The sequence below is a fragment of the Kryptolebias marmoratus genome, linkage group LG24, assembly GCF_001649575.2.
Source record: "Kryptolebias marmoratus isolate JLee-2015 linkage group LG24, ASM164957v2, whole genome shotgun sequence".
NCBI classification, from domain to species: domain Eukaryota; kingdom Metazoa; phylum Chordata; class Actinopteri; order Cyprinodontiformes; family Rivulidae; genus Kryptolebias; species Kryptolebias marmoratus.
This window is the reverse complement of record NC_051453.1, coordinates 3,495,278-3,515,527: the sequence shown is the minus strand read 5'-3', so window position 1 is coordinate 3,515,527 and position 20,250 is coordinate 3,495,278. Positions and strand designations below refer to the sequence as shown.

General features: G+C 38.6%; 1 protein-coding gene across 1 annotated transcript in view; it reads right to left on the bottom strand.

Annotated features, from left to right (window-relative positions):
* Window positions 1-1,945: 1,945 nt before the first annotated feature.
* The window catches only part of ap1m3 (adaptor related protein complex 1 subunit mu 3), a 28,761-nt gene continuing 10,456 nt past the window's right edge, over window positions 1,946-20,250 (bottom strand). Inside the window, exons 5-12 of the mRNA XM_017420578.3 lie at window positions 16,282-16,429; window positions 15,405-15,531; window positions 11,039-11,181; window positions 9,655-9,726; window positions 9,194-9,352; window positions 7,362-7,487; window positions 6,043-6,118; window positions 1,946-3,151 (exon numbers count right to left, since the gene is read on the bottom strand). Of these exons, the coding sequence (XP_017276067.1) occupies window positions 3,129-3,151; window positions 6,043-6,118; window positions 7,362-7,487; window positions 9,194-9,352; window positions 9,655-9,726; window positions 11,039-11,181; window positions 15,405-15,531; window positions 16,282-16,429 (874 nt within the window). The 3' untranslated portion in view covers window positions 1,946-3,128. The remainder of the gene's footprint in view (window positions 3,152-6,042; window positions 6,119-7,361; window positions 7,488-9,193; window positions 9,353-9,654; window positions 9,727-11,038; window positions 11,182-15,404; window positions 15,532-16,281; window positions 16,430-20,250) is intronic.

Here is a 20,250-nt window from a genome sequence, read left to right as displayed (position 1 = left end):
CAGAGGGGCAGCTTTGATACAAAGGAAAGTGGATTCTGTGAAGGAATAAGGAAGTTTTCCATCAGCCCAACCAAAGAAAATTTGAAGAAATAAAATAAACTAGAGAAAATATATTATGCCCCTCAGTCTTTGCATTCTTTGTGTTTGTGCACAGTCGTTGTTCAGAGTTGTGGTCAGGTGCATCCTGTTTGTTTTAATTACCCTTGATGTGTGTCTGGAATCAGACCGGAGTCCCCCTGTGGTAAAATTAACTGCTTGGATGGAGTTTAGAAGAGCACACTCTTGTGTTTGAGATCCCATAAGTCATAGTGCATTACAGGAAAAAAGAAGCCATAAAGTCTAAAGAATTCCTTGCGGAGCTTTATGATAAAACTGTGGTAGGGTTTGGACCTTGGCAAGAGAAAAAGCAAACAAACAAACAGCTGAAAAAGCTCAGTGGCCTCGATAAGAGTTCATTGGAAAACATCTGGAACCACAAAGACTCTTCTCAGATTTAATCAAATGTGTCAACAAACAGCAAACCAAGAAAGGTCCTAAAGCATGAAAGAAAAGATTTTCTGACCTGGTTAAACATAACTGTTGACATTATACGGAGCTCCAAGGACAACAGTAGTAAACAAAAATCACAAAGTATCTTTATAGTTTCCTTCCAATGAGCAAGACCTTCTTGTAATCTTGGTCTTGACCAACAGTTCTCCTGACTTTCCGCAATTCTTTAAAGGCAATTTGTTCGAGTCGATTCTCAATCATCCAGGGTACGACAACCTAAGTGGTTAAATAGAAGACAACTGGTCTTCTTCTCTTGTTTCCTGAAGACGTTTCACTTCTAATCGAAAAGGCTTTTTCAGCTCGTGAACCGAAGCCTTCTGTTGAACCGCTGTAGGTTTTAAAGGCTTTTATTCAGAAAATTGCTTCTTTTATGTTTTAAGACCATTCTTTACTTGTGGCCATTTTCAAGGTTCTTTTAAATATATTTTAAAGGTTAAGCCATTTAAGTGACTAATGAATTATTCATTTTCAATCATTTCATCCATTCATTCAGATCAGTGTTGTTTGCACACATGACAGACAACTTAGCAAATAATTTTGAATTTTGAATTGTATTTTCATGGGCACTTTGTATAAGTCTGTAGTCTTAGTTGTATCTACTAAAGTAAAATAAAATATAGAAAAACATTGCATTTTTATGCTTGAATAATTAAATGGTCAGAGTTAAGTGGCTTAACAACAACATTCATCTGAATTTTAATCAGGCATAAGCCCTAAACTGATAATAGTGAAAAAGCAAAAAATGTCAAAAGGAAAACTAGAACCTTTTTTCACACACCCGCTGTGCCTCATCACTACAAAAAAAAGAAGTTGTACTTGTAATTCACCATTGTTCCCTTTTGGTATTTCACACAAACCAACCAGAAGCCATTTGGCCTCACATCTTGTGTGCTTCCACACGTCAATCTGGCATTGCACGATCAGCTGAAAGACAAAAGCATTGTTGGTAAGAGCAGCGCGTTGCTCGCACCACCTCCCACTTCACACATACATGCCAATTCAGATCTCTGACTGCCTTCATCGCCGGCTCAGAGGCCCCTGTACTGTCGATGTGCACCGAGGATGGATGCATCGTGGCTTTAAAGTGCCTCTGCAAGACCAGAAAAGTTTGGCTTATTTGAAACAAAATATAAAGAAACAAGACTTTTTGCATGTTATAATACGTCTGGCAAACTCCAGGCGCTGCTTGTGTTACCATGCCATCTGTAAGGTGCTGAATGGTGGCGTGGTGTCACGATATGGTTGGAAAAAATACTCTTATCAGGACTGACAGAGGGATGAATGAACACAGATACAGAGAGGGACTTGAAGAAAACAATTGCCTGTCGTTTAGTGAAACTAATGACAAACTAGATGCTTTTTTTCTGTGATGCAAGAAAACAAGAAGATCCCAAAAGAAGTTACAAAAAAATTGTTTATTTCCAAATATATCCCTTTGTTTCCAACAAGCAGTAGTCAATAAATAAACAAGAATTTTAAAAATTCCCACGTACAGAACTGTCACAACTGGTTCCCACAACAGACAATGGAATGATTGTAAGAAAGTGTTTTAAAAGCACATGTGGATTTAAAATAAAGACTCTGGATTCTCTGTTCTGCTGTTAGCAGGGCAGCTGAACATAGAAAGTCAAATTCACCACAAACTGGTCTCAGAAAAATAAAAAGTAAAACAAAACAGAAGTCAAAAAATAACAAATGAAAATATTGTTACTTTGCTCATTGCCCTTCCCACAACCCCTTTAAACTTCATTAACCCTCACTGTTGTACTTTGAAGCCTCAATCCAAAGAGAAACAACCAAAACAATATAAACAACAAATAAAATATGACCAAATTCTGCACTGTATTTATTCCCTTGAGTCTGCCTCGAGAACAGGGACAAGGTTATAACCCCCATGAGTCTTCGGTTTTATGTTGCACTGTCGATGCCTCGGATAATATTGGGCCTTATTAATCATTGACCTGGTTGCTGGTGTTAGTTTCACAGAACTGGGGATTAAGTTCCCAGAGCCACTGGGGACTGCAGGCAGTTTTAGGGCTCTGAACTGAATGTGTATAAAAAAAATCACCATTCAAGATAAAATGTGTCAGTGAAGTTTTTTTTTTTACAATGAGGACATAAATGACAGATTATGAAGAAAGAAATCCTGTGACAGATTTAAAGCTGTGGTTAAGTTCCTTCATAAAGCATCATGTAGTATTTTCTACAGATAAAAAAGGAAGTACATGGCACATTTTGAATGTATAAAATCACAAATCTGCAGTATTAATGAGCCAGAATCAGACTGGGTCAAAGAGTTGTCAATTCGTTCTTAGTGTAATAAAAAATATTTACTGGAGTCCTGAGGAAACCCTAAAAAATGCATGTCAGAGCTAATGTAACACTCTTTCCTCTTTGAGTTTTGCAACAGACCGAGGGATGATTTCCAGTTACCGTTAACGGGGGGGGGGGTTTCTTATGTCCTCCTACACCTGTCCTCAGCTGTCGGCTGCAGACACTGAGCTGGAGAAATGGAGGGAATAGAGACGAAGACGGGCAGAAGGAGAAAATACCCATTCGTCTAGCAGCATCTGTGCCCTTTAGTTTGTCCGGAGCTGGTAATCTGCCAAGAAATGTAACAGCAGAGCATTAACGCACAGCTTTGTTCCCCTCATAGCCCCCTGAACATCGCATCAATGCCATTAGAAGCACTATTAAATCCCTAAACAAGATTTGCACAAATTTAAGCTGTAGGTGCATTGTAATAAATCATTTTACTAACCTTGGCTGCCTTCAGTACATCATCAAGTTTCTGAAGGTTGTTTTCGAAATGAAATCTAAATATCATATTGACTCAACCTTTAATGAACATATTAGATGGGCTAAAAATTAGATAATTGTAACCACACAGTTTATCATGTTTTATCATCAGCTATGCAATGCGATAATTGTCTAATCATAAAATGTGCAACAAGGAGAAAGACAAATGAAGTCTCATTTTCTGTGACAAATTTAGGATTCATAACTTTTTTACTTGAATGTTTGTAGTTCTAGACACAAATATATTACTAACCTACTATAAGACGTTAGTGCGCAGGCTCTACCACTGTCAGATGTTTATAAAGTTTATAAAACAGGGTTATTAGTTCTAAAAACAAACTATTTAAATTACAGATATTTTAAAACCATCGTTTTCATCTATAAAACAGCTCTCTTCTGCAAAATTAACCCCTAACATCAGGATTTATTCAAATAACTCCTGCAATTTTCCATCAGTACTACCAAAAAAGCTTTCCAATATTTTGAGGCCAATAATAAATAAATACTGTAAATAAAGTCAGGACCCCTTTTCATAAGAGAACTTAAGGGAAATAAACAAACCATGCCAAATAGTGACACTAAATCAGCAGCACAAAAAATAATTTCTTTCACAGAGATATTTGCAATAATATAAAACATTCAAAATCTAATCTTAGATTACAGCTATCTTCAACCGTTTGCAGATAAATAAAGCTTCCTTTTGTTGAACATTTGGCTCCCTGAGTTACACATTAATGCCAATAAAAGAAAACTGAATGAGTTACTGGTGAACACCAGAAGTGATACTGTAGCTTGAATGCTAAAAGAAATCAGTCAGTTTTGTGGTTTCATCTTTTAGTTGTGTTTTGTTTTTCTCCCCAGAATAATCAATGTTAATAATAGTCAGGGGACTGGCTGACTTTAAAGGGCACGGAGAAATGTGACATGATTTCAGCTGGTTTTTGTGTTGAAGAATTTGACTACCCTGCAGAAAACTAAAACTGCTAAATTGCAACCGACTCTGCAGGAACCTTTTCAGGTTAAATCTCATGTAATTTAATTAGATGAAATCTGACCACAATTATCTAGCTGAGTAGTAAATAGCATCCACTAAAGTGGCATATAATCCCAAATTAGATGTTAGTTAAATCATATATTGTATCCAAAAAAATAAATAACAACAAAGCACAAAGGCAGTGTGTGTCAGTGACGTGCCAACCTAAAAGTCCAGTTTGTGTGTATTATCGTTTCCTGTTCTGACCTGTCGCAGTCAGATATTAGTGATGTTATAACTTAGAGCCGTATGGTACAGCAACTCAATGCCTGTTCAGTCATTAATAAATCAGTACCTTCAGTCTGCAGTATCAGGGCATTATTTAATCAGCATGAAAGTAGTGGTGAGTGAAATTAGATCTCGTCCTTCTCCCTCCCTGTGTGACCAGTGGCAGCAGTGAGAAAGGTGATAGCTTCTCCTCAGTCACCATAATTTCATCACTCTTCTTACTTTTACTCGGACTGAACCTTTGTCCTCCTTTCCATCCCCTTTTTTTCTGTTTTGTCTCCATGCTGCAAGATCAGCAAGGAGGCAGAGGAGGCTTGGCATTTGCAAAGTGCCACCCTGGGAGCCCTTTGGCACTCTTTGGCATCATTCAACCTTTTCAGTCCTTTGAAGCAGGTTGAATGTATCAAAGGACTCTTAAATTTGTGTCTGACAGAGCCAGGTCATGAATATAACTAATGCAAAAAAGTCCAGTTCTTTGTGTAAAGCAGGAAGGAAACTTGAAGATTTCTAGCTGTGGTCTAGCAGAAGGATTGAGTCTTCATCTTCACATCATTTCCATTAGTGCCCTTAATAAAACCAGCAAGAACAGCAGATTTTCATGTAGTGCTTTAATATACGGTAATGTGGCCCTATCCTAGAAATTGCTTTGTAATTTGCTCAGAATTCACATATATTTTGCTACACATTTAAAAACATGCTGTGAAAGTAGTACCTCAAGTTAACGGCCTGGCAACACCTCGTTGCTCTTCCTGTCACCTCTGAGTTTGGTAGATATAGTTTACTCTCTGGACACCATCTCAAGATCTCACACAGTCGCATTGTTAAACAAACTCAGCTGGCATTTCTGTTCAAACACGGACAGCAGTGAAACATTTAACCAAGCCTGAACAAAGCCACTCAGTTTGTGGAGTTTCCATCCTGTTTCTACCTGCACTGAAGCCCCTGATGGCATGGCTCGTGGTGATGGAGCCAGGCATTAGATATGATGGATGTTGTTTATCTCAGTCCGTTCTCCAGACTCACAGTGAATATTGATGCAGGAAGACATTCTGACTCTAAACTCTAAGGGAAAACATCGAGTGTAACATCAGGGTAAGCACTAATGGTTTGGACTTAAAACCTTCCAGCTTTTAAGAAACTAATTCAAAAAGCTGAAAAAGTTTACTTTTTATTATGTAATGGCACTTATTCTGTACATGTGCTCTTTTCTTGAGTAAATGTCAAACAAATATGAGACCAAAAAGCAGCCACAAAGTCAGAGTTTGAAATTATTATGTAATAATTTAACCCAAGGATGTTGTCTATTACCTTGCTGCTTCTTTACTCCTGAATGCTTATTCATGAATCCAAGTCCAAGCAGGAAACCAGCAGAGAGTGTGTGTGTGTGTGTGTGTGTGTGTATTTTCGATGTTGAGATGTGCTTATTTTCTCACCTCCACTTTGTGTGATGTAGCGCACCCACGGCAATGCCTGGTAACCGCTCTTCTCTATGATCTTTAGGTAGCGCACCTGGAGAACGTGAAGATGTTCATTTATTTTCAAACACACGCAGTATATTACCTGTAAAGCTAATTCACCTTAATGGTGCTAACTCCAACATTTACCGGCACGTTGTGTGTCTGCAGCAGTGTGTTTCCAGCTGCTCGCTTACAGCTGATGTAAACAGAAACTCATGCATTTCCAAATTTGATAAGTAAGGATTTTATGCAACACCCAAAGATTAATTTCCCTCCATAGGATAAGATCAGTGTAAGATTATCTACATTAACCATGGATATGCAACCCCAATTCTGAAAAAGTAGGCGGGTTATGTAAAACATAAAAAGAGAGAATGCAAATCTCATAAACCTATATTTTATTCATAATGTAATATAGTAACATATCAGATGCTTAAACTAAAAAAAAAAAAAAAACTGGAAAAAAAATTTTTTTGGCTGCAGCACATTTCAAAAAAGTTAGGACAGGGTCATGTTTTTAATCTGAAGCCTCCCCTCTTCTTTTAACAACAGTGGAGGAAGTGAGGAGAGCAGCTGGTGGAGTTTTTGGAGGGAATGTTGTTCCATTCGTTTCTTCTTTGCCATTTTTTTGTTTCATGATGCACCAAATGTTTTCAGTTAGTGGGAAGTCTGGACTCCAGGAAGGTCCGTTCAGGGCCCGGACTCTCTTACTGTTGTAATGGATGCATTATGCTGTTTAGCATTGTCTTGCTGAATTATGCAAAGCCTTCACAGGAAAAAAAAAGACGTAATCTGGGCATATTGTTCTAAATCTTGTATATACTTTTCTGATGGTACCTTTCCAGCTGTAAATGCTGCCCATGCTGTGCCACCAGAGGGGCAGGCTTTTGAACTGAATTTTGATTTATCTGACCACAGAACAATTTTCCTACTTTGCTGCAGTTCATGCATTAATTTACTGTTTCATTATGAATAAAATTGTAGTGTATGAGATTTGAAAATCATTGCATTTTGATTTTATTTATATTTTACACAACACAACAGCATTTTTGGAACTGTAGTTTTACGCAGTTGCTGTAAAAAACTTGTATATGACTCTTACTGTGAGTCATGGTAGTCATGGTTTTATAGGTACTGGATGACAGAAAACCAAAATGACAGACAGTGTGACAATGTAAGAGAAAAATCTTACACAGAAACTTTCTGGAACTGCAATATAAATTTATGAACTAAGAACTGGGACTGCGACTTTGAGTCATAAAGACAAACTGCACAGTTGTTCTTAAAACGCTTACCTGAATCCCAGACACAGTGAAATAGGGAATCTCAAAATTAACGGTTATCGGTCTCTTTGCCTCCAGCTCGTCATTCTCTACACTGGGTAGACCAAAGTGTGCCCGCATCATGTACTCCTTACCCCCCTGCAAACACACACACAGAACAAAGACCAGAACACAAAGCTGTCACTGAAATCTTTCAGGTGGCAGGCCTGAGTCTGAGGCGGTATCCCACTGGGCTGTGACTGCAGGAAAACTGCAAGCACATTTTGAACAGCCAGGTTTAGAAAACCAAGGCTTGAAAACTGCCTTCGTGGCCGTGCACATTATTTTGTTGTCCAGCTCCGCCCACATCAGCTTGCTTTGTACCCACTTTGGCAGACGTCCCACACATTTATGATTAAATTTGCTTCTGAACTGAAGACAAGCAGATGTGCACCAGTTTCTTTTCTTTATTAAAATCATCAACATAGTTGTTAGATTTGGACTTTTGCCTCAGAAGTTTTCTCTCAGGTGTCTTCCTAATGAATGCCCTTCGCCAACTAGTTGCAGCCCAGTGAGATATTACCTTCAGTACTAATAAATTGCATTTAAAAACAAAAACTCTGCAAACATGGCAACACAAGACAACTCCCTTGTCTAACAAGATAAAAGATTTTATAGGACTTGGCAAAACCCAACTCCCAAAGAGGCATAAAAAAAACAGGTTAATCATTGTCCTCTGGCCTTATCAGTTCTTTTTATTGGCAGACCATCAGTCAAGTTAAGTTTTTACTTTTATAGTACGTACTTGTTTTAACATTTAATATCTATTCCCTGTGTAGTCTAAATAATAACCAACTGTCACATGGCTGTCTCCATGTGTCTTATTAGGAGCCTGATTACTGGTTGGACAAAAGATTTTTAGAATAAAGCAACAAATTTAACTGAATATTTTACATGTCACACCCAATTTATATAAAAACTGCTTTAAAAAAAGCGTAGAAAATATTTGAGGGCAAACTGACTCATTTTTTAAAAGCTTCATTTGTTTTTGCTGTTCTGAGATGATGATATTTATGGTAAAGTTGCACATATCAGCTCACAGACTGCAGGCTTGTGGTCTTTGAACTGCATTTATCACAACAAGCCACTGCTTTGCTTGTTTTCACTACCTTCCTAATTAATTACTTAACTGTTGCTGCCTGTGAGAATATGTAATTTTACAGCGTTCAAAGGTGAATAACATCGTGGAAACATCTTCTGAGTCACACAGCAGCTGGGTAACAAAATGACATCAGTAATTCTTAACCTTCCTTGACAGGCCGAAGGTGTAATGAATTACAGAGGAGATATCAGAAGCTGGCAGATTAAAGGAATCTCCACTGAATTAATGTGAAAAGTCAAACTTTAAAGTAAAGAATCGCACTGAAACGGCAGATGAGACATGTGCGGATGGGTCAGTGATAATGTAACAAATGGCTCCTGTCTCGCATTTATCACAAAACAACTTCATTTTGTCATTTAAAAGCTGTTTAAAGCTTATATAATTGTGCCTCTTTATCATGGAGCTCTGCTTGTAAATCTTCTCAGAGAAAAAGAAGAAAAGTTTGAAATGAACACAGAGTTTGCACCACCTGCTGTGAGAATTGTAGAAATGGATGAAATATTCTGCATTAAAAATATATAAATAATCTAGATAAATTGCATTTTATGTAATACTGCACTATGAATAAAACTAGCTAAAAGCAGCAAAAATGTTAGTTAAAAGCCAAAACTAGCAAAAAGCTAGACTCACTGCAGAAGAACAAAGTATTGTTTGAATGGATTTAGTGTAATAAAGGTGGAGCTGGTGTGTATTTGCCACTAACAGGGAAGGATTTGATGTTCCACTGCACCACGTTCTTCTCAGGCAGCCACTTGGCGCTGCCTGTGCTGGTCTTGAACTTGGGTGAGTCAGCATCACTGGGCACCGGCACCATGATGGCAACATTGTTGGCAGTGGAGCGGCTCTTAAACTGACTTCGGGCCTGTGAAAGGTGACAAGACAGACTTCAGAAGCCAGAAGGTTTTCATAACAATAACATTAATAGGAAAAAGAACAACCATGTCTACATTTCAAATGAGGCCTGAGTGATAATTGTAATTATGAGTCTGTATGGCCTTCGAGGCATCACACAGATGGTATCTAGTAATCCACTTGAGACATAAACGTTATAAATACTACAACACGTTTGGGTGGAGGGACAAGAGACCAGCTGCAGGCGATAGGACAGAGTCGGTTTTATACAGGAAGTGTGTGCGTTGATGTTTGTGTGTCACTTGTCATTACCTTGACTTTGATCTCCACACGACTGTGAGAGAACTTTTCAATCACACTCTCGATCCATATAAGAGGCTTCACCTGTCAGGGACAGATCGAACGACAGGGTGGACAAGGTCAGGAGAGTTAGAGAGCCTCACGCCGCAAACATTGCTTCAGTGATAAAAACGACAAGAGAGAAAACAAGATGCTGTACTCGGAAAAGTGGGATTAATAACGTTTTATTCTCATTTAAAAAGGACCTGGAATTACAAAGCTAGGTCAGTAAATAATGACTTTTTACTTACTTATTATTTTTTTATCATAACAGGTAAATAAGGTGAATCTAGCTGACAGCAGATTAAGATAATTTAAATAAAATGCAGCTAACAACTTACCAAGTATTTTTAAATATGAATATGCACATTCAATACTATGAACCAAGCCACTGTGTGTATTACCAATACACTGCACAATATTTTTTATGTATATGCAGCTGCAACAAAAGTATTTTGTATTGTTAAGTGGGACACATTTCTTTTTTTCCTAAGAAGAGGTTCTGAACCAGCCAGCTCTGTCTGTGATCTCTGCCTGTTTTTGCACAAGATTAATGACAAATTTAACGATGCTGCCATAACGAAGACGCATGCTGGACACTTTAAACTCTGTGACTAACAGCTACTAACTGAAGTACATGAGAGAACAGAGCATATAATATGTCGGGACAGGAAACACAGCAGGCATGGTGTGAGATAAGAGTGAGAATAAGGAACTGGTCGAATGCAGTCGCCTGAAATCTACATTTACTGTTTTAAGCTTTGTATTCAGTTTTACCAACAAAGGAGTTACTGAACTTTTGTACAAACTATAGTTCTGGGCTTCAAGTAATCAGATAAAGTGGAAACTCATGAAAAGTCAAACAGAAGCAGGCGTTCGTGGTTGCTGCCACACCTAAAACCCACATTTAGCCAACATACAGGACACTGAACCTGAGAGTTTCAGACACAAGATTCAAGGTTGCCACAATAGATTCAGTCATGATTGTTTTCTTCAAGTGGATCTGACAGCTGAAATTAACAGTAACATAAATGTCTTTTTTCATTCATTCAGTTCTAAAAAATAACATATCTAAAAACAAAAACAAAAGAAACAAACAAAAAATAAAGAAAACATGCTGAAATTGTGTTTTTTTTTCTGCACAGCGCCCTCTTGCTGTGAGTTGGAGTTTTACAAATGAACTGAAGTGTGTGCAAAGTAAAGATGAAAAGATTTTAGAATAAAAAAAACAATTAAATGTGCGATGCAGGTGTTTGAGACTGAATGATGTGAATGATTCATGTGTTCTCAGTGATTTGCAGGAAGTGTGTGTGTGTGTGTGTGTGTGTGTGTGTGTGTGTGTGTGCGTGCCACTCACTGCTGTGTTGAGGCGGTACGACATGAGCTCGCTATCGCCGTCAGGGGGGATGAAAGAGATGGTGCGGTCATTCTCAAAGCGTGACAGACGGACGCACTGATGAAACTTCACGTCCTCCAGTTCTACTGTCTTGCTCTTCTCTCCTAACACACACACACAGACACACACACAAAGATTGAGAGCCTTTAACGCAGCCTTGGGGGAAATCAAGGTCAAGGTAATAATCACTGACAAACATTCACTCAGTCACACACACTCTAACACACTGCACACCACATCCATTTGCCCTCTTCTTGTCCCCCACTGAGCAATTATTTTGCTTTTACACACAAGTGTGCAGATGATTTGCCCTCAATACCTGCTGCCATCAATTCCCTCCCCCCACTGGTGCACAATCAGCTGCATCCCAAACACAGTCACACCTGCACTCATGAAATCAAATTAATGAGTACAGTAGGATTGCCCCAAAAAGAAAAATAAACGGAAACACTTGTGTCTGTTTATACAAGGGTTTCATTTTTCTGTCAGTAAACTTGTTCTCACAAGCCAGTTTTGTTTATTTATATGAAATATTACTGAACTAATGACAGTAATAAGGTTTTTGTTGTCGTAATACATATTTACAACTAAAACTGAGTAAAAAGAGTATTAAAATGTAAAAGAAAAATCAGTAAACTGTACTGTAATTTTAACAGCAAAATATCAAACTCCTTTATGCCTCTGGTAGATTTATAAGGAAAACTTTTTATTGTATTTGAACAGATTTTTCAAAGTTTATCTGCAGTTAACAAGTATTTTCATATTGATAATGCTGACCATTATTTTTTATAAAAATAATTACAATCCTGTTCTGTAAAAGTCGGGAACGTTATTATATATATAATCTAATGTTCCTCTCAAAGTCTGAGTCATGGAGTGCACTGCTGCAAGTTGTAAAAACCAAAATCTTTAATGTCTCCATCTGTAGTCTGCTGCATAGAGCCCAGCGTTAGGTTCATCCCCCCCACTGTGGTTAATAGAAGGTGCTGAGTGGAGGAAAACGGCTGTAATGACTGTGGGCTTGTGGGCCCTCAGCTAAATCCTTCCATTCAACAGTCAGCTAAAACCTGCTTTACCTGCTCTGAATGCAACCTGGAGCGGCTGGGAGGCCTTCAGGAGGTGTGTGTGCATATTCATGCATGCAGCCTCCCTCTTCATTGTCCTCCTGAGTCTGTGTACGTGCAACGTTTATGCATCACCTGTCCTTGCAGATGTGAGGAAACTCGCTCACTTCTGCCTGCATTGATTTTGGTTTTGTGGCTGTTCGCTTGCTTGTGAGAAAGTTTAAGTGTGAAACATTCCCTTAAGGACACGACTTGATGAGGTGGGTCTAGAAAAAAAAAGAAAAAACTACTCTCCTTGTTCAGGAAAGGAGGGAAGTCCGTTAAAAATACCTGCCAGTTTTATTATATCCTTGTATGTGTGTGTGTGTGTGTCTGTTAACAAAATATCTTGTGACCCACTGGGCAAATTATAATGAAACCTGCAGAAAGTAATCATTGGCTGTACATCCTCAACTGATTACCTTTTGGAGTCAGCTTGATTCAAGAAGGCTGCCACGGCCAATTGACCTCATAAACACACAACGATGACGGTACCTCATTTCATTTTACAGATACTGACCCAAAGTTTAGTACGGTCACAGCTGAGACGGACCGCCATCACATATTCTGAACACTCACAGATTGTCCAAGATCTTGGTTTAAAGTTTTACCAGTAGCTATTTAAAGTCTACTCTGAATATCACAAACCACTGGATGTACTTTTAATGAACCTTTAAGGAAATAGTCATTGCATGCACATCTGCAGCTGATTAACTTTAAGAGCCAACCTAATTCAAGGTGGCCGCCACAGCCAACTGACCCGAGAAAACCCCAAAATGGTTATAACTAAATTAAATTCTGCAGATATTTGGCTAAGATTTGGTGTGGTGGTAGCTGAGAGTCATTCAAAACACAAACTACAAGTGCTACTCATTGAACAGGATCTTTGCTTAAAACTTCAGCATTAACTGTTGGAGTAAACCCTGTTTGCTTGTTAGCAAAATATCTCATGACCCACTGGACAGATTTTAATGACACTTTCTGAAAGTAATTATTGGATGTTCATATATAACTGATTAGATTTTGGAGTCAATCCAGCTTGGGATGACCACCATAGCTAATCCATATACAAATGGAAATCTTGCAGATGGTAGTTGCTGAAAGTGCATGAAGTTATTTTCAAGGTTTGCCCAAAACAGCTACTTCTGTCATTTCATTTCTCAACATAAAATAATCTCAGCCTAAAACTCTGGCATGAAAGGCTGCCGGCAACAAGCGTTCCTTTAAGGAATCTAGGACTTTCACTTCTTTTGTCTGATTTCAAGTAAGTAACACACGAATGACAAACACACTGCATGCACTACCAGAAATGAAAGTCATAGGGGACTCTGTCACCGCCTGTCATTGCTCGTCCCTGAGGGGCCAAAGGAGAGGAAAAGTGTGTGTTCATGTCAGAGAGGGGCTCAGGTTCACCTTTACAGCCACTCACCTGTTTCTGAGCTTTTAAAGCACAGCCGCTGACAGATGGAACCTAATCTTTTCTGTCTGTCACAAGAAACCTGTCGGCAATCATATTTCAAAGAAGTCCAATGCATCTTATTGTTCTTTGCGTCACCAAAGGAACTGTTAAATCTTCTAAAATGTTCAAATTTATGTCTGTCAGTTTAATCTGATTGTGAGCAACATGTCTGCTCATTTCATTTTGTGGCTGTCATTTGAAACATAACAAGATAAAGCCGCAGTTTCACAATCCTGAGGCTGTGGGTTCAAGCCCAGGCTGCGTCAGGAAGGAATCTGGCATAAAATAATTGGCAAAAATCGTCACTGTGGTGACCCCTGCAGAAGGGAGCAACCGGAAAAACAAGGAAAGAAATATAACAAAAAATTACAAAACGGTCACCTACTCTTTAAACTTCTGATGGATAAGATGTTAAACTGAGATAATATCAAACAAACATAGAAGTGATAAAGAATTTTACAATCCTCAGCTTAAATCGTCCACCCAGTTCTGATTCATTCACCTTTAGAAACTCAAAAGTCACTTTCCCTAGTTTGGCTTGAATATCCTTTTTAAGGGAGACAGCAATTAAATAAAACAGATCTAAATGAGTAAGTAATTTAAAGGTTATGGGGTAGTGGTTAGCACTGTTCAAACCCCCGGGTTAGATCCGGGGTCTTTCTGTGTGGAGTTTGCATGTTCTCCTCATGTTTGCAGGAGTTTCCTCACACAGTCTAAAAACATGCATGTTAGGCTGCCTTCAGACCCGGGCCTTCCTTGAAAAAGAGATCTGTGATCTCAGTGGGACTTGCCTGGGTAAATAAAGGTTAATAAATAAACTTATCCCTGTTGTGGCAGTTCAGGACTTCTGTCAGCAGAGGGCAGCATTAAATGATTTATACTCTTTTTCAGTCTTTGGCTGCAACCAGATAAGATAAAAAAGAGAAAACCATGCAAGGAGAACACAGAACACTTATAAATGATATGTAAAAAAGTATAGCTACCAAAGATGAGAGGAAGCGTAATATTTCCATTAATATTCAGTGTGAGTGTGTGTTTGTATTGACCGGTGTGTTTGATCATTATTCCTGATCAGCATTTCTGTGGATATGTTGTTTCCCACATTGCTACGCGCAGCAGGCGGGGGAGGCTGTGGGCTGCAAACACCGGACAGCCTCAGACCCTCACCTTTCATCTGCAGGGCTGTAGCCCGAGGTGAGGATTATCTCAGAGGCAGGCAGTGATGGAGCCTTCCCTCTTCAGTGAGGAACTGAAGGGGTGCTGAAAAAAAACTTAGGCTAAGGAGGAGAGAGGAAGGAGATGGAAGAGGAGAATGTGCAGGAACAGACAAGGGAAGATGTAACTGTGGAAAAGAATGACGAAAAAAACTGTTGGCAGAGAGGGGGGAGGTGGAGGAAGGATATTAGCTACACATGGGATTCAGACAGAAAGAGGAGATTAGATGTGAGGGTGAGTTCAAGGTGAGTGTGAGCAGCACTTGGCTCGGAAATTAACTAGCACATATTTTATTTAAAAGTTAAAAATGAATTTAAAAATACAGAGATGGTTTATAAGATCCCAAATGTCAGTCTGTGTAAAATGTTGACAACTTGAGATCATCAAATTTAAGCAACACACAACAGACAATGAAAGGAAACATGTTAGTTATTTTAGGAAGTTATAAAAAGAGGATGTATATAAAGGATCACCTTTTGAAAGGGTGATTTTGCTTTTGCTCACTGCCTTTATTATTGTTCTGTTGATGCATGAATAGACTTTTACTTACTGCCTGTGATCTCAAACAACACTTTGTCGTTGAGGCCCAGTCGAAGTTCTGGCATTCCCGACAGGACCACTTTCAGCTTGATGCTCCCCACTATTTCACTGCGCAGGACACTGCCGTTAGCACTCACCTACAGGACACAAAACACCCAAATCAGAACGTTTAATGGAAGATGTGTTTGTTTACGTTCTATCATAGATATTTCATCTCCATCATGCAAGTTCAACAGTTTTACTCTCTGGAAAAGTGAGAGTTTTAGGATCTACATAAGTTAAAAATGGTAACTTGAGAAAAGGAATTTTCTGCTGAAGAAAGAATTGTTAAAATAAAACAGAAGCTAAAATCCGCAAAACAGTAGCTAAAAGTAATAAGACCATAGGTAAAAGCTAAAATAAGCATAATAATAGCAAAAAAAAACACAATAAGTAAAACTAAAAAATACTGACAAACTTGGAATGCTTAATTTCTAGCAAAGCACAATAAAAATACACATTACTGATGCAACTGGTATAACACAGAAATGGTGATTATTGACATTTTCTCAGTAATTGTTTCAAGGAAAGAAGAAAACTGGATAAAAGAGTGATGATATTAATACAAACACACCCTTGTAGCCTTAAAATCACACCCTGAACATTTTATTTCTAAATAACTGCTTGAAAAAACACAAATATTATAAATAATGAATAATACAGGATAATAAAATATCAAATAAACACAAAAGAAATGCTCTTATTGGCCCCCTTTAAGTGTTTTGTGTTTGTTCTGTATCGGTTCTTGCAGCTTGGTGCACTTGTGAAAAACATGAAACATAATCTAAATATAGAAGAACTGTGTGTTTATTTAGGTGTAATATGAACAAAGCAAACATTATCCTCACCAGCAGATTTACTGACTCTATAACATCCATGAAAACCTCGTTCTTCCTGTACTTGATGCCCTCTGACCTCCAGGACACAGCGTTGGTGACAGTGGCCGGGGGTCGAGGTGCGCCAACCTCGAGTTTATGACCCTGCTGGGTGATGTACCTGAAAGGGACAAGAACAGAGAAAAGGATTTAAAAAGTTCCAGCTGCGTCCTGCTGAGTGGGAATGAAGTCCATTCATCACCTGAGAGCAACAAATAATGACCAAAGCCCTCATTAGGGTGTTTAAAGAGGCTGAATGACAAACAGCCGCACAGGTAAAATATAATCTGATATTTAAAAGACTCTAATCTAGAAATAAAAGAAACAAAAAAGTAATCTAAATGGGCGATGGCAACAAAAAGGTTGGGAGTTTTCTGGCGACTTGAACTAAACCTCTCAAAGGCATTAATCCCACCTCATGACTTCCAATAAATGAGTTACTCTGGCGTTAATGAATTAAAGGAGCTTTGGGTTTTTTTAGCAGGATAACTATTCATGGACATAATTGGAAAACAGAAATTTACATAAAACCATTGTGACTGTGGTCATGGATAATAATGGGCCGGGTGCGTTTGTTGGATTATATAAAGCTGAGCTTCAGTAAATAAACCAAACAAAAGTGTTTTCAAAACTGATGAGTCATGAAGAAACACTACAAGAGCTTTAATGTGTTTACATTTAAAAACTCAATCTGTAGATTTAGGAAAATAACAGAATTTTGGAGCCATAGAGCAGCTGCTGTGCATCACCTGTCCAACTAGGGTCAGTCTGTGTAATAACTAGATTACTGGGTTTTAACTAAGCTTTGTTTAAATTTATCTTCTATTGCGACAATTCTCTTTTAAAATGAAGAGAGAAAAAGAAAAAAATTGAAGTTTTAATGGTAAATTTGTTTTAAATTATTATTTTTTTCGTATACAGAAGAGTTTGGGGAAAAGTAAGCATGTGATCAACTCTGTGCTGTTCTTTTCACAACAAATCTAAGTGCTCAGGTTTGAAATCAAAACAGTGAATTTGCCTTGCAAAGAAGATGATGGGGTAAAGATCTGCAGGCATACGTAGATTTCTAAGAGGACAGGCAGAGCAGGGAGCCCACTTTGTGTTTGACGAAGCTACTGTAAGGAATGTTGATGTTACTGAAGGTCCAGACAGTCGTGAACCCTGACCTGTTCCTCGTTCAAGAGAGCAGCCTGGACACACAACCTGTGTACAGTTTGACTTATGAAACATTCTGCAAAAAAGAAAGTCAAATTTAAAATTTAAACAACAACAAAAATAAAGATTTATGCTTTACTGATGCAAGGTGAAACAGGTTCTTCAGAAATAAAAATAAATGTGATCCACTGATTTGAGTAAATCAGTAAATCAGTTCACCCCATTCTCTTGTGAAAATCTAAAAAAAAAAAATGATTGCACATTGGGTTACTTCATGTCTAAGTGAGCTGATTTGTTTTAGTCTTTGAACTCCAGGGAGAAATAATGATGTGTCATGAGAATAAAAAGCAGCTCTACTTAGATAAACATCATGTGACCTGGTCTGTTTTTATCCAAGCGTCTGCATGTCATCACTGCGTACTCCTCCTATCACCATCAGAAGAGGAAATTAAGTAATACAAACATTAACTCTTATGTATTTACAGTTAATGACATTTCATAAACCAGCATATCATGACATGGCTAATTAAACAAATGGTACCTCAGTCCCTTCATTACAAACGAAGGGACTGAACGTGTGCTGTTGCCCTGAACTTGAACTTTCAGGGGAGACTTGGCAAATATTCACAAAAAGGATCAGATGCAGATGTTCTGCAGCCACAAGCTTCTGATCTGCTTTAAACAAACTCCATTCATTTCAAACACTGACTCGCACACAAAACAGTGATGGAAGCGCTCTTCCTGCAGCAGTCTCCTCTCCCTGACCTGGGGCCTGAACTACAAAGCAGGATTTAGTAGCTTAGTGAGGTATCTTCAGATTTAACTCTGGGTTCTCCATGTCATGAAACTCGTTTGCTCATTTCTGAACTGAATCACCATGGTAACCTACGCTGAAACTGAGCCTGCTTCAAAGAAGGTTGGGTTTAAAGTAAAAGGTGGTGTAAAAGTACCAGTTTCTTACTCAATGAGAAGCTGAAACAGATTTACAGACACAGTGATTGTCTCTTCTCTCTTCTGTTTAAGAGTCAAACATCTAAACTGTTTGACTTTCTCCAAAAAGCATCTTCACGAGCAATATCTCAGACAACAGGAATAATTTTGTCACCTATAAACAGAAAGGAAATCATCTGAAGCCTGTTCCTGTTGACTTTTAAACGCCTGAACCAAACTATTATTCTTTTCCTCACCGATTATGTTTTTGCCAGTGTCCATGCGTGTGTTCGTTGATCTGTACTGTTTGAATCACTATCGTTTCAGTACAGTATTCCTTTATAGCCCTGTTTTGATTGCTGCTAACTTCTGAAGGAAACATCTGGTTGGTTGCCCAAACAATAACTCTCTGAGTAAAGAGAAAGCAAAACGAAACAATAACCTCGGAGCCAGACAGCAAAACAATAAGCTGCGACCAGATGAAAAGACCCGTAAAGCCAAAATGAAAAGCTAATTTGCGTGATGGCTGTCTGTTGACATTTAACCTACAGTTACAATAAAACTGCCAAGTGTGGGCGCCCTGAACTGATTTAACTGTTTGAACACACACCAAGTGTCATGACCCATGAAGGCTGTCGATTCCTGCTGATGAAACAAACAATCCTAACAGAGAGCTCTTGTTTTCCCATCAAATACACAACTCTTTTTACGTGTCAACAACAAAGAGGGCTGAACAAACAAGTTTAAGATTGATTGACAGATTAAGGCAAGAGATTTTCCCTTGTTTTCTGTCCCAATTCTTCCCACCTACAGGGCCCCGAATGCCTGCTGACAAGTGGGAATGTCTGCGAGAGCTGAGAGATGAAAGTCTGTGACAAATGAGGGTTGGGGTCGACGTTGGGTTGTTGTGTTGCCCCGATTCTCCTCAGAAATGCTAATGAAGGGATCTGGAAGCAAGTTTGGCACTAAAGTGACAGATTAGCATAACAGTAGCAGAAACAAGCACACAATATGTGGGTTTGTCTCTGTTTTATTAAACAGTCTTTATCTTACAAAGTAAAATAGCCCAAAATGACTTATGGTTTGCTGCAAAGTAAATAAATGAATCATGCATATATGCAGAAGAGTACAAAGATATACAAATGTATGTGCATATGCAACATCACAGACTCACTTGCATCCACCCACACACACACACGAGCACATTTACACTCCTATCAGGTAAGCAGTTTAGCAGGGCAAGTTAACAACAGTGTTTTAATTATAGCTGGGTCATGAAAAGGTTAGAGAACTGGACTAAACTCCAGAGACAGACACAGTGAATGTTTGTGTCTAGTGTCTGCTGGGATGTGAGTGTGTGTGTGTGTGTGTGTGCAGCAGAGACGTTGGCTGTGTGTCTCCTTGGAGAGGAGAAGAGTGGGGCTTTTCTTCCTGAGAGCCTTAACTCTGTCCAGCTGACGGTGTCACTGTGTTTAAGTGCCAATAGGAGCCTGGTGATTATCACCACTATTCAGACACAGAAAACACACACATTTTACACTTTCAAACACACATATCCAAAGCCAAGATTCAACGGAAAAACAGCAAAACATACATTACTGTGTAGATGTTTAAAATCACCCCTACTGTTTCACACATTGCTTCTAAGGAGCTCAAATTTATTGTAATCTGTTAAAGTGGTCTCGATAAGTTGTCCTCTTGGCTTTTCTTTGGACTTACGCTGCTTTTTTGGACATTTTCAGTCTGGTCATGAGCATGTCTGCATATCATGGACACTTAGAAAACAAGTGGAGGACTACATGAGATGAAACAAAACAATATCGACAGCAAGAGTACCTGAAGAAAAAAAGATCCAGT